Genomic DNA, 13,128 nt, shown 5'->3' with positions numbered 1-13,128 from the left:
AAAACCGACCTACAACAGGGAAGGGGAAAAAATTGTACAAGTAGGTACATGCATTGACAGGTAACCAAAACCTCAGACAGCTGGAAGTGTGTATATCACTTTAGATGTAAAACAAGAGAAAAATATTTTTGGATATCATAACCTGACAATCAAAAGTAATCTGGACAATGGCTGGATGCTAGATTTCCCAAATATGTGCCTAAACTATCAGTGCAACCGCCAAAAGCCTAGTGACTATATACTGATCTGCAAAAAATATTTTGTTATTCCATTCTCACTGCAGATAAAATAGCAATAATGTATTATCAAAAAACTGAAATTATACATCAAACATTAATCCAAAGGGAGTATACACTGGTTAACAGACATGGATCTATACTCTTTCATGACAATAGTTGAGTGTTGTCATGTGACTACATATGTCACAAACCACTACAGCTAAATTAAATGAATTAAGCTATGAAATTGTGCCATATCAATACCATTTGCCATATCTTTCTCTCATGAACTAGAGCTCTTCAAAAAAACTTCTCAATTAAGGCATAGTAAGTGGTGGCTTTGAACAACTTCTACAATCTACAAATGTAAAACTTTATAAAAATTAAAGGTATAATACTTTTCTGACACTGAGATGTTAATTCTAACCGTACATTTTTTTAATGATCTATTCCTGGGTGCCTGAATGGCTCAGTCAGTTAAGCATCCCACTTTGGCTCTGGTCATGATCTCATGGTTCATGAGGTCAAACCCTGAGTTGGGCGCCGTGCTGACAGTGCAGAGCCTGCTTGGGATTCTCTCTCTCTCCCCCTCTCCCTGACCCTCCCCCACCTACGCTTTCTTCCTCTCTCAAAATAAATAAACTTAAAAGTCACATTTTGTACCAACTGAGCCAGCCCAGGCGCCCCCAATGAAAAATCTTAAAGTATACTCTTTTCTGTTAACTTTCAAATACACATTATTGTTAACTACAGTCACCATACTCTACACTAGTTCCCAGAACTTACTCATCTTATAACTGGATGTTTGTACTCTTTGACCACCTTCACCTATTCCTCCCACACTCTTGCTCCTGGCAACCACCACCAGTCTACCAATCTGAGTTCAGTTTTTTTTAGATTCCACATATAAGTGAGATTTGTCTTTCTCTGTCTGACTTATTTCACTTAGCATGATGCACTCAAGGTTCATGTGTGTTGATGCAAAGGCAGGATTTTCTTCTTTTTTATAGGTAACATTCCAGTGTGTGTGTGTGTGTGTGTGTGTGTGTTTTTCTTTATCCATTCATCTGTTGATGGACACTTAGGTTGTTTCCATAGCTTGTCTACTGTAAATAATGCTGCAAGGAATATGGAGTAGAGATTTCCCTTCAAGATAGTTCAATCACAGGGACAGTAGGCCATTTGAAGTTGTCCCACAACTCACTACTGCTCCATTTACTTTTTACATTTCTATTTTTTAATCTGTTTTATATTTTTTGTGGTTTCTATTACTATGTTTTCAAATTTATTAATTTTTCTGCAATCCTTGAATGCCATTACTTTCTTCACAAGTTCAATGTTGCCCTCTTATATATCTTCCACGTCTCTACGTACCTTTTTGAACATATGAATACAGTTATAATAACTGTTTTCATGTCCTGTCTGTTAATCCTACTATCTGGGCCAGTTCTAGATTGGTTTTGATTGATTCATTTATCTCATTACAGGTCATATTTTTCCCCATCTTTTCATACCTCCTATTTTTTTATTAGAATCAGGACATTGTGATTTTGATCTTATTGGGTGCTGGATACTTCTGTATTCCTATAAGTATTCTTCAGTTTTGTTTGTATGCAGTAAAGTCATGTACAAACAGTTTGGTTTTCTGAAGGTCTTGCTTTTAAGATTTATTAAACAGAACTGCCATAATGTTCAGTCTAGGGCTAAGTATCTCCCACTACTGAGTAAAATTTCTTCTATTTACTCTATCTAATGCCCAGTGAATCAGGAGGCTGTTCCTAGCCTGGTTGCTGGGAGCAGACACTACTACTGGCCTTATGTGAGTACCAGACACTATAACCTCTAATTTTTTCATACGGTTCTTTTCCCAGCAGCAAGTAGTTTCCTCACATGCATGCACTAATCAATACTCAACTATGTACTTGAGGAGAATCTTTTATGGATCTCTGGAGTTGTCTCTATGCAATTCTCTCCTCTCTACCATGCTGTCTTGTGAATTCTGCTGACCTCGGTCTCCCCAGAATCTCACCTTCATCTCCTCAATTCAAGAAGTCTACCAGGTTCTGCTTGGGTTCCTGCTCCCTATACTGTAGTCTGAAAACTCTCCAAAGCAATAAGCTGGGATGGTTGTAAAGCTCACCTTATTAATTGCCCAATTACTTCACATATCACTGCCCTCATTGTCTGATAGTCAATGATCTTTTCCATCATTTCATATATTTTGTCTACTTCTTGGTTGTTTCACATGAGAGAGTATATCTGGTCGCTGTCCTCCAACTTGGTCAGGGCATAGGTCAGGGCATAGAACCTAATACTACATATTTTGATTGAGTAAAACTTATGATTTCAAAAACACAGCATTTCCATTTTGATCTAAAGAACAGCAATTTCATATGTTTCAATCTAATATTATGCTGTTTTCAAAGAATGTGAGAGATTTTGATTAAGTACATCTAACAGCCCTATCTAAAAATGAAATGAGATTCATTTGATGTGCCTTATCCAATGTACCTATTTAAAGCTTGTCTTTATTTTCAAATTGCTGATAAACCATCACAAACTCCTTACAAAACATTTTGTTGCCACACATCACTCATTTAATTTGAACCCACTGTTCTATTTGCTGCAGTCACACATTTTATCTCATGGAACAGTCAAGATCTCTATCTAAATATATAAGCATTGATCATTTACTACATATAAATTAACTTCTATCCAGTTATACTCATCATTTAATACCACTTCTTGTGACAGAGTTTCTCTGCACAAATAATTGTGCCACAGTCTCAACCCAGTTAGGCAGAAGGAAATAACATCTCATATATCAGGAAATCAACTTCCAATTAGCTATGTGTCACAAATGAGACATCTATTTTTCTAGAAATTGCCAAATGAAATAGTAAATTCACTTAAAAGTCTTATAATTAGGGATTAGAAAATTAGGAAACAAGGGGCACCTGGGTGGCTCAGTTGGCTAAGCATCTGACTTTGGCCCAGGTCATGGTCTTATGGTTCATAAGCTTGAGCCCCATGTTGGGTGAGCTCGAGCCCTGCCTGGGGTGAGCTCAAGCCCCGCTTTGGGACTCTCTCTCTCTCTCCCTTTCTCTGCCACTAGCTCACTCACTCTCTCTCCAAAAAAAAAAAAAAAAAATAGGAAACAGAAAATCAAGATAAAGAGAAACTTGTCAATCAATCCAGAGTGGCATCCTGTTCCTGCCCAGTTTCTTGCTACAACCATCTGCACATACCCCAATCTCATCCCTACCAAGAGGGTGTGCATATGACCTCTTTTTGGGCACTCCTGTGCAAAAATAATTCCATTTTCTTAAAACATGGTAGGCAATTTTATTACGGAAATTTAAATATGATTCCAATCCATGTCACTACAAGCCAAGAACTGCGTTTAAATTTGAAACCTATTATTAAAATTTCAAAAGCCTCATTCAAAATTCATGACTCAGTGAAGGAAACAGATGAGGAAAAAAGCAATGAGGTCTTTCCACATGTGTATATGTACCGACACTGCCATATATGTGAACATGTGTATCTAAACTGTTATATATGTGCAAAAAAACCAGAACACAGGAAGAAATTTCATGAATGGGGGCTGAGAGAGGTAGAAGTTCATCATTATACACCTTTTCATACCTGCTGAATATTGAACCATGAGAATATAATTACCTATTCAGGAAGAAATTTAAGTAATTAAAACAGATGAAGAAACTGGCCTAAACCACAATTAGAAATAAAATGTCATTATATATGACTCCAAGTATAGTATATTTATTTTACCTTTTCTATATTTAAAAAAAATTTTTTTTCAACGTTTATTTATTTTTGGGACAGAGAGAGACAGAGCATGAACGGGGGAGGGGCAGAGAGAGAGGGAGACACAGAATCGGAAACAGGCTCCAGGCTCTGAGCCATCAGCCCAGAGCCTGACGCAGGGCTCGAACTCACGGACCGCGAGATCGTGACCTGGCTGAAGTCGGACGCTTAACCGACTGCGCCACCCAGGCGCCCCCCTTTTCTATATTTATATAGAGATTATAATCTTACGAACAAAGATTTCCCAAAACTTCTTAATAGGAATCATCTGAGTTGTTAAAAACAGATTTTTGGTCCAATCTAGATCTACTGAATTAAGATTTCCCAGAAAGACATAATCTGCACAAAGAGCAGCCCCAAGTAATTCTTACCAAAAGTTAAGGAAACCATTAACTAAGGAATAAGATTCATTTCTGGAAAGAGCAACAACTTTGCAATTAGACAATCCTGGATTTATCTCTTGGCTCTTCCATTTACCTGTGTGATCCTGGATAAGTTACTTGGCCTCTTTGTGGCTCAGGTTCCTTATCTATAAAGTGGAAAGATAATACTTCTAGGGTTTTTATAAAGATTGATCTGTGCAGAAGGTATGGGACATCATCTTTCTCTAATGCTTAACATACCTTGCTTCCTTAAAAAAAAAAAAAAGAAGATATCTGGCATATAGATATCCAATAAATATCAGCTTCTTTTCCTCCCACATTCGAATTATACAGATGTTGGGGTATATGTCACTCTAACGATACTGTTAAATGCTGAAGCAGTATTTATTAATCATTAATCTTCACAAAAACATATAATAGTCACTAAACTAGGAGCCAATCTGACAAAAAGCATTTAACTAGTTCAGTTCAGTTGGTTTATTACTGACAAGTTTGACACATATCACTCATTTTTTAAAGAATATTCCTATCCTACCTAAAAATTACTTTATATGCTTTAACAAAATGAATAAAGAGTACCATGTTGCTTTGTCTATTATTTTTCCTTAATCCAAATTATAGCATCCCTAAAATAATTTCGCTCTCAAAAAAATTCTCTAATAGTTATACCTCTGTTATGTTTCTCTCTCGTAATGAAGCCAACTCATATGGATCCACAAAAAGTCCTGATGGAATGTACTGTTTAATTAAGAGTCGGCAGGTCTGTAAGTCCTCAAGGCTTTCTCCAAATTTCACTTTTATTAAGAGGTCTCTGTAAGATAAGTACATTTAAAATAAATCTCTCCATTCAATTGTTAAATGAAATAGCATAACATTACATTCGAATTAGTAAAAACACTGCATTTCAAATTCATTTTTCAGAAAATCATAAAGTCAAATGAAATATTTATATCATGTCAGAACCACTCATGAGATCGTTCATGAATTTATGTCATAAGCCACAGTACAGTATTAGTATGAAAACAAAGATCAATGGAAAGAAATAGAGTCCAAAAACAGACACACACGTTTATAGGCAATAAAGGTGCCAATATAATTTGATAGGAAAAGGAGAGTCTTTTCAACAAGTAGTACTGAAACAAGAAATCTACACAGAAAAAAAATGAACCTTGATCTCAAACTCATACCACATACAAATATTAATTTGAAGTAGATTATAAACCTAAATGTATAATTGTCTCAGCTTTCTGCCTGAAGGCACATGTTGGACCAAGTATGGGGAAGGAAACCCAAAGCACAACACAGTGGTTTTGCTTAAATTATAAAACAGAGATAGAAGTAAAGGGAGGGGCGCCTGGGTGGCTAAGTCCGTTAAGCGTCCACCTCTTGATCTCTGTTCAGGTCATGATCTCAAGGTTTGTGAGTTTGAGCCCCACGTTGGACTTTGCGCTGCCAGTGCATAGCCTACTTGGAATTCTCTCTTTCTCTCTCTCTCAAAATAAATAAACTTAAACAACAACAAGTTAAGGGAGACTGAAGTAGCTGGAAGATAAGGTGCTAAATTCCAGAGAGGACGGTACTACGTAGGAGTTCTATAAATCTGAATTGGTCTCCCTTTGAGTTTTTTCTGAATACTAAGAAAAGCACGAGTAAAGTGTAATTCCACGAGACTGGGCAAAGAATAACCAGGGAACTGAAAAATCAGAAATTCTAAAATTTCACACAAGTTGGGAGAAATCTGCATTTCCAACCAACCAAAGTACAGAGACCATAGCTTTTGGTAAAGATACCAATACAGCAAGGCCTTTGCAGCTAAATTAGCCTTGCAGTAAAGGCCACTTTAATTTTAGAGCTATACAAAAAAAGGTTAAGAGGATCAAGCTGATACACAAGTTAATTTAACTGCTAATAGAAAAAATAAGCCCAATGCCCTTCAAAGGAAGATAAAATCCACACACTCAAAAATGCTCATATCAGGATGCCTAGGTGGCTGAGTCAGTTAAGTGTCTGACTTTGACTCAGGTCTTGATCTAGTGGTTCATGAGTTCCAGCCCCATGACAGGCTCTGTGCTGACAGCTTGGAGCCTGGAGCCTGCTTCAGACTCTGTGTCTCTCCCTCTCTCTCTGCCCCTCCCCTGCTTAAGCATGCACACTCTCTCTCAAAAATAAATAAACATTAAAAAAAAAAGGAAGAGAAAGAGGAGAAAGAAATGAACGATTCTAAGATTCAGACATTATTCTTAGTGTGGAATAATATTTGAAGGTAGGCTATGATAAGCTGAAATTGTACACTATAAAGTCTAAAGCAACCAATTAGAAAAAGAAAGAGGTATAGCTAGTAAGCCAAAAATGGAGATAAAATGGAATGCTTAAACAATATTCAATTTATCTAAAATAAGGCAAGGAAAGAGAGAAAAGATTAGCTAGGACAAATATAAAAAAAGTAACAAAATGGATAGGGTTAAACCAAACCAAGCAAATAAATATTTATATTAAAGTAAATGGTCCAGGGGCACCTGGGTAGCTCAGTCAGTTAAGCTTCTGACTCTTGACCTCAGCTCAGGTCACGATCTCATGGTTTGTGGGATTGAGTCCCATGTTGGGCTCTGTGCTGTCAGCGCAGAGCCGGTTTGGAATTCTCTCTCTCCCTCCCTCTCTGTCCCTCCCCTGCTCACATAAGCACACATGTGCGCTCACTCTCTCTCTGTCTTCCTCTCAAAATAAACTTAAGAATTTTTTTTTTAAAGTAAATGGTCTAGGGGCTCCTCAGTGGCTCAGTTGGTTAAGTGTTCAACTTCAGCTCAGGTCATGATCTCACAGTTCATCAGTTCCAGCCCCGTGTCGGGCTCTGGGCTGACAGCTCAGAGCCTGGAGCCTGCTTCGGATTCTGTGTCTCCCTCTCTCTCTGCCCCTCCCCCACTCACACTCTGTCTCTGTCTAAGTGAATAAACATTAAAAAAAAAAAAAAAAGTAAATGGTCTAATCATTCCAATTAGAATGTAGAGATTGACAGACTGGATAAAATAGCAACAATTAATTATATGCTATCTATAAGACACACATTAATAATAAAAATAGTGAAATAATAATAATAAAAATATTGCTATATTAACATCAAAAATGCAGATTTCAGGACAAGGAATATTGTCAGGGATAAAGAAGGACATTACAAAAAGATAAAAGGATCAATTCCTCAGAACACATAATAATCCTAAATGTGCTATAAAACATCTAAAAACAGTGCTTCAAAATGTTCATGTATTTTACTTCACAGCAAAAACTGGTAAAGCTTCAAGGATAAATAGACAAATCTGCAATTACAGCCAGAGATTTTAATACCCCTCTCTCAATAATGGATAGAATAAGTAGAAAATCAGTAAGGATATAGAAGGCATTCACAATCTTCAATCAAGTTTATCTGACATTAATAGACTGTTCTACCAAACAAGAGCACACTGCACTAGAAAAATCTATATGCTGGGCAATAAAACAAGTCTCTAGAAGTTTTCATAGGACTGAAATCTTGTTGAGTATAGTCTCTAACCACAGGGAATTGAGTTAGAAATCAAAAGAGGAGGAGAAACCGCCTTCACCAAAGCCACAGCCTCAGGCTCAGTCTCCTCCTTTGCCTCTGCCTGGGATCTGCTGCCAGGAAGCTTTGGCTTCACAGTTACATGGGTAGTCTCAGGTTTCTTTACCACCAGAAAGAAAAAAATGGACACCCTGCATCCCGGAAATTCATTTAGGAGATTGAAATTAGGGCCTCTTTCAAATGTGGACATGGCTAATGGAGGAGCAACAAGACCCAACAGGCCAAATACTGTAGATACAATATGCCAGTTCAAACTAGTACTTCTGGAAGAGTCTGCCCTTGGCAAATCAAGCCTAGTTCTTTTTTTGTGAAGGGCCAGTTTCATGAATTTCAAGAGAATACTGCTGCGGCTGCTTCTGTAACCCAAATTGGCTAGCTTGATAATACAACTGTGAAGTCTGAAGTAGGGGACGCAGCTGGTCAAGAATCATACTATAGCCTAGCACCAATGTACCACAGAGAAGCACAGGTAGCCAGACTTGAATATGAGATCTCAAATGAGGAGTTCTTTGCAAGAGCAAAAAAACTGGGTTAAAGAACTTCAGAGGCAAGCAAGTCCTAACACTGTCATAGCTTTACCAGGAAACAAAGCTGACCTAGAATAAATGAGCTGTAGATTTCCAGGAAGCACAGTCCTATGCAGATGACAAAATTATTATTCATGGAGACATCAGCTAAAACATCAATGAATGTAAATGAAATATTTACAGTAATAGCAAAAAATCTGCCAAATAATGGACCACAAAATCCAGGAGCAAATTCTGCCAGAGGAAGAGCAGCAGAATTTATTGAACTCACACAGCCAACCAGGAGTCAGGGTCGTAGTAATTAAACCTCCAGTTTGAGCTAGCTGGAATATTCTTCTGCTTCTTAAAATGTTTTTTTTTCCTTAAATGTTAATAACACTGAAACTGGTACACTTAACAGGTCCAAGGTGATTTCCAAAAAGAGATTTATGATAGAGTCAAGTTTCTAATACAGAATTATTTTAAGTGTTTTGAACTTAATTTTTAATAACACACGTGTCCCTCTGTTCAGCAATAGAAGAATATGAAATAATAAAGAGCAGAAATCAATGAAATAGAAACTAGACAAATAATAGAGAAACATCAATGAAATACTTTCTTTCCAAAGATCAGTAACATTGACAAATCTCTAGATTTGTCCACTGCTTTATTGGAAGGTTAGAAGAAGTCATTTCTTATCACCAGAGATATAACAAAATACTATTTGGACCCACAGTTAACCACAGTTCTATGAAAAAGGCATGTAACTCATTAACTTAGGCTTTGCAAAAACATTCTTTTTTATTTATTTCTATTTTTTTTAAGTTTATTTACTTATTTTGAGAGAGAGGCCTTGTGTGCAGGGAAGGGGCAGAGAGAAAGGGACAGGATCCCAAGCAGGTTCCACGCTATCAGCACGGAGCCCACAAGGCTCCATCTCAAGAACTGCGAGATCAAAAGTCAGATATTCAACAAACTGAGCCACCCACACACCCCAGAACATTCTTTTTTAAAAAGGATGATCTAAAGATACTTCTACTTTGCTACAGTAATTCAGACAAACGATAATTTCTCCTAGAATCTACATTTAAAGTGTATATTCCACATTTTAACAAATTAGCCATGAGAAAACAGTCCCATATCTTCAGGGGAAAAAAATAAACATCAATGACATCTAAACTATAGCCAGTCCTGTTATTTTTTAAATAGACTTAAAAAAATCAAGTGCAACCACATCTAAATTTAGGAATATGAAACTGATAAATGCATCTTAATGAACAGCACTCCCTGCAAACATGTGGGCTCTTCAACAAAAATGAAACAAACCAGATGTCTGTGAATCTGTTTAATTACTACTAGCTTTGTCGTTTAGGGGCTAAAAGGGGCTTTTGTTCCCTTTGGATGTAATACAGTCGATGCACTAACAATATGTACATTCAAACTTTTTTTTTTTTCATTTTTTTAATGTTTCTTTATGTTTGAGAGAGAGAGAGAGACAAACTGTGAGCAGGGGAGGGGCAGAGAGAGAAAAGAATCCGAAGCAGGCTCCAGGCTCTGAGCTGTTAGCACAGAGCCCGACACAGGGCTCGAACTCATGACCTATGAGATAATGACCTGAGCCAAAGTCCGATGCTTAACTGACTGAGCCACCCCGACACCCCAAACTTATTTTAAATTCAATCTTCAACTGTATTGGAAGTAAGGTACTGGACTGTAGTGTCCATATTATGTTTACTACTTTTCTACAATATTAAGAGTTGTTTGAAAGTATGCAAACTTTACAGTTACTAAAACAGCTAATTATTTCCTCTCTCCTTCTTTGGAAGGAAGAGGGCTTCAGTTGTTCCTGTATGGCTAGAACCATCGTAAACAACATACCTGTAATCTATAATATGAGTGCTGCAATATGTTGGTAATAATCTTGCAGCCTTATTTTCCAAATTCATTTTATTTTGACCACTTCAGTATATTGCACTAATTGTTTTAGGTATTTCCATTATGTGTCAAGGATGATCTAACCTATTTGAGTGCTGAACAGCTAGCAGAACTTGTACATTTATAATAATTCCAAATTGGTAAAGAAAACATTTCACTAGTGTTCAGTTTATTTTGAGGTGCTCAGGTTAGAATAAATAGTTACTATAAAAAAACAGACAAAAAAATCAGTAAAAAATTTCTGGAAAATCCCCCAAAACCTTAAAATCAAACAACATATGTCTAAATAACTGATGTAAGAAAAGAAATCAAAAAGGATATTAGAAAATATACTGACCTAAATGAAAATGAAAACAAACACGTCAAAACTTACAGGATACAGCTAAAGTCCTGCATAGAAGGAAACACAGCCTTAAATGCAAAGATACTTTTATTAAGGAAAAAACTCTAAAATCAATGACCTAAGCCACCACATTAAAAAACTAAGAAGGAAATTAAACTTAAAGCAAAAAGGAAAGAAATAATAAAGAGCAGAAATCAATGAAACAGAAAGTAGACAATAGAGAAACATCAATGAAACCTTTTCTTTCCAAAAATCAGTAACATTGACAAATCTCTAGACTGATCATGAAAGAGAAAAAGCACAGATCACCAATATCAGGAATAAAAGAGGAAACATTACTATACGATCTCTACATATGAAGAGGACAATAAGGGAATACTTGAATAATTTTACTCCAATTAAACAACTTAAAATAGCTAAATTCCTGGAAAGAAAAAATTACAAAAACTGACAAAAGAAAAAATAGAATAAATATCTCTGTATCTTGAATCTGTAATTAAAAGAAAAAGTTTAAAGCCTTCCCGCATGAAAAACCTCAGCCCTAGACGGCTTTATTGTTTAATTCTATTAATTATTTTTAAAAGAAATAATACCAATGCTGCACAATCAGAAAATAAAGTAGAAGGAAATATTTCCCAATTTATTTTACAAGGACAGCACTGGCCTGACACCAAAGCCCAAATAAAGCATCACAACAAAAGACAAGTATAGACCAATATTCCTCATGAACAGAGAAGTAAAAAATCCCTTTTTTAAAATTTATTTTTGGGGCGCCTGGGTGGCGCAGTCGGTTAAGCGTCCGACTTCAGCCAGGTCACGATCTCGCGGTCCGTGAGTTCAAGCCCCGCGTCAGGCTCTGGGCTGATGGCTCAGAGCCTGGAGCCTGTTTCAGATTCTGTGTCTCCCTCTCTCTCTGCCCTTCCCCCGTTCATGCTCTGTCTCTCTCTGTCCCAAAAATAAATAAAAACATTAAAATTTATTTTTATTTTTTAATCTTTTAATTATTATTTATTTTGTTTTGTTATTTTTTGTTTTTTTAATTAAATTAAAATTTTTTAACCTTTTTCAAAAATGTTTATTTACTTCTGAGAGAGAGAGAGAGAGAGAGAGAGAGAGAGACAGCACAAGTGGGGGAGGGGCAGAGAGGGAGACACAGAATCTGAAGCAGGCTCCAGGCTCTGAACTGTTAGCACAGAGCCCGACACGGGGCTCGAACTCATGAGCTCTGAGATCATGACCTGAGCCAAAGTTGGACGCCCACCTGACTGATCCACCCAGGTGCCCCAGAAATAAAAAATCTTTAACAAGATACTAGCATATCGAATCCAGTAATATTTCAAGAAGATAATAATACATCACAACCAAGGGGGAAGTTTATTATTCCAATTATCAACATTTGTACTGTACCATATTGACAGAATAAATTAGAAAAATCATATGATTCTCTTATAATAGATGCAAAAAAAGCTTTTAATAACGCTTAGCATTAATCATGAAAAAAACTTTCAGGAAACTAGGAACATAAAAGAACATCCTCAACTGATAAAAGCCACCTACAAAAATATCTAACATAAATACCATATTTAATGGTGAAAGGCTGGATACCTTCCATTTAAGATGAGAAACAAGGATGGATGGAAAGGGAAGGATGTTTTATTCAATACTGTATTAGGAAAAAATAAATTAAAAAGTACAAAAATTAAAACAACAACAACAACAACAACAACATTGTATTAGAGTTTCTAGCCAGTTCAAAAAGGTAAGGATATAAAAATCATACAGGGGCACTTGGGGGGCTCCGTTGGTTAAACGTCCAACTCTTGATTTCAGCTCAGGTCAGGATCTCACGGTTCATGAGTTTGAGCCCCACGACAGGCTCTGACAGCGCGGAGCCTGCTTGGGATTCTCCATCTCCCTCTGTCTCTGCCCCTCCTCCACTCACGCTCACGCACATTCTCACTCTCTCAAAAATAAATAAACATTAAAAAAAATCATACAGGGGCGCCTGGGTGGCGCAGTCGGTTGAGCGTCCGACTTCAGCCAGGTCACGATCTCGCGGTCCGTGAGTTCGAGCCCCGCGTCGGGCTCTGGGCTGATGGCTCGGAGCCTGGAGCCTGTTTCCGATTCTGTGTCTCCCTCTCTCTCTGCCCCTCCCCCATTCATGCTCTGTCTCTGTCCCAAAAATAAATAAAAACGTTGAAAAAAAATTAAAAAAAAAATCATACAGATTGTCTTTCTTTTGCAAACCCATGATCACCTATGTAGAATATCCTAAGGAATCCATGAAAAAGCCACAGGCATTGATAAATGATTTCAATAAGGA

The 13,128-nt window shown here is 37.0% G+C and overlaps 1 protein-coding gene and 1 pseudogene across 1 annotated transcript in view; one reads left to right on the top strand and one right to left on the bottom strand.

The window, feature by feature from the left end:
• PIGX (phosphatidylinositol glycan anchor biosynthesis class X) overlaps positions 1 to 13,128 on the bottom strand; it is a 35,593-nt gene that overhangs the window by 11,488 nt on the left and 10,977 nt on the right. Inside the window, exon 5 of the mRNA XM_043593292.1 lies at positions 5,099 to 5,240. Coding sequence (XP_043449227.1) covers positions 5,099 to 5,240 — 142 coding nt within the window. The remainder of the gene's footprint in view (positions 1 to 5,098; positions 5,241 to 13,128) is intronic.
• LOC122491571 lies at positions 8,051 to 11,486 on the top strand (annotated as a pseudogene).

This window comes from Prionailurus bengalensis, chromosome C2 (assembly GCF_016509475.1).
Source record: "Prionailurus bengalensis isolate Pbe53 chromosome C2, Fcat_Pben_1.1_paternal_pri, whole genome shotgun sequence".
NCBI lineage: Eukaryota > Metazoa > Chordata > Mammalia > Carnivora > Felidae > Prionailurus > Prionailurus bengalensis.
This window is presented reverse-complemented; position numbering and strand designations above follow the sequence as displayed.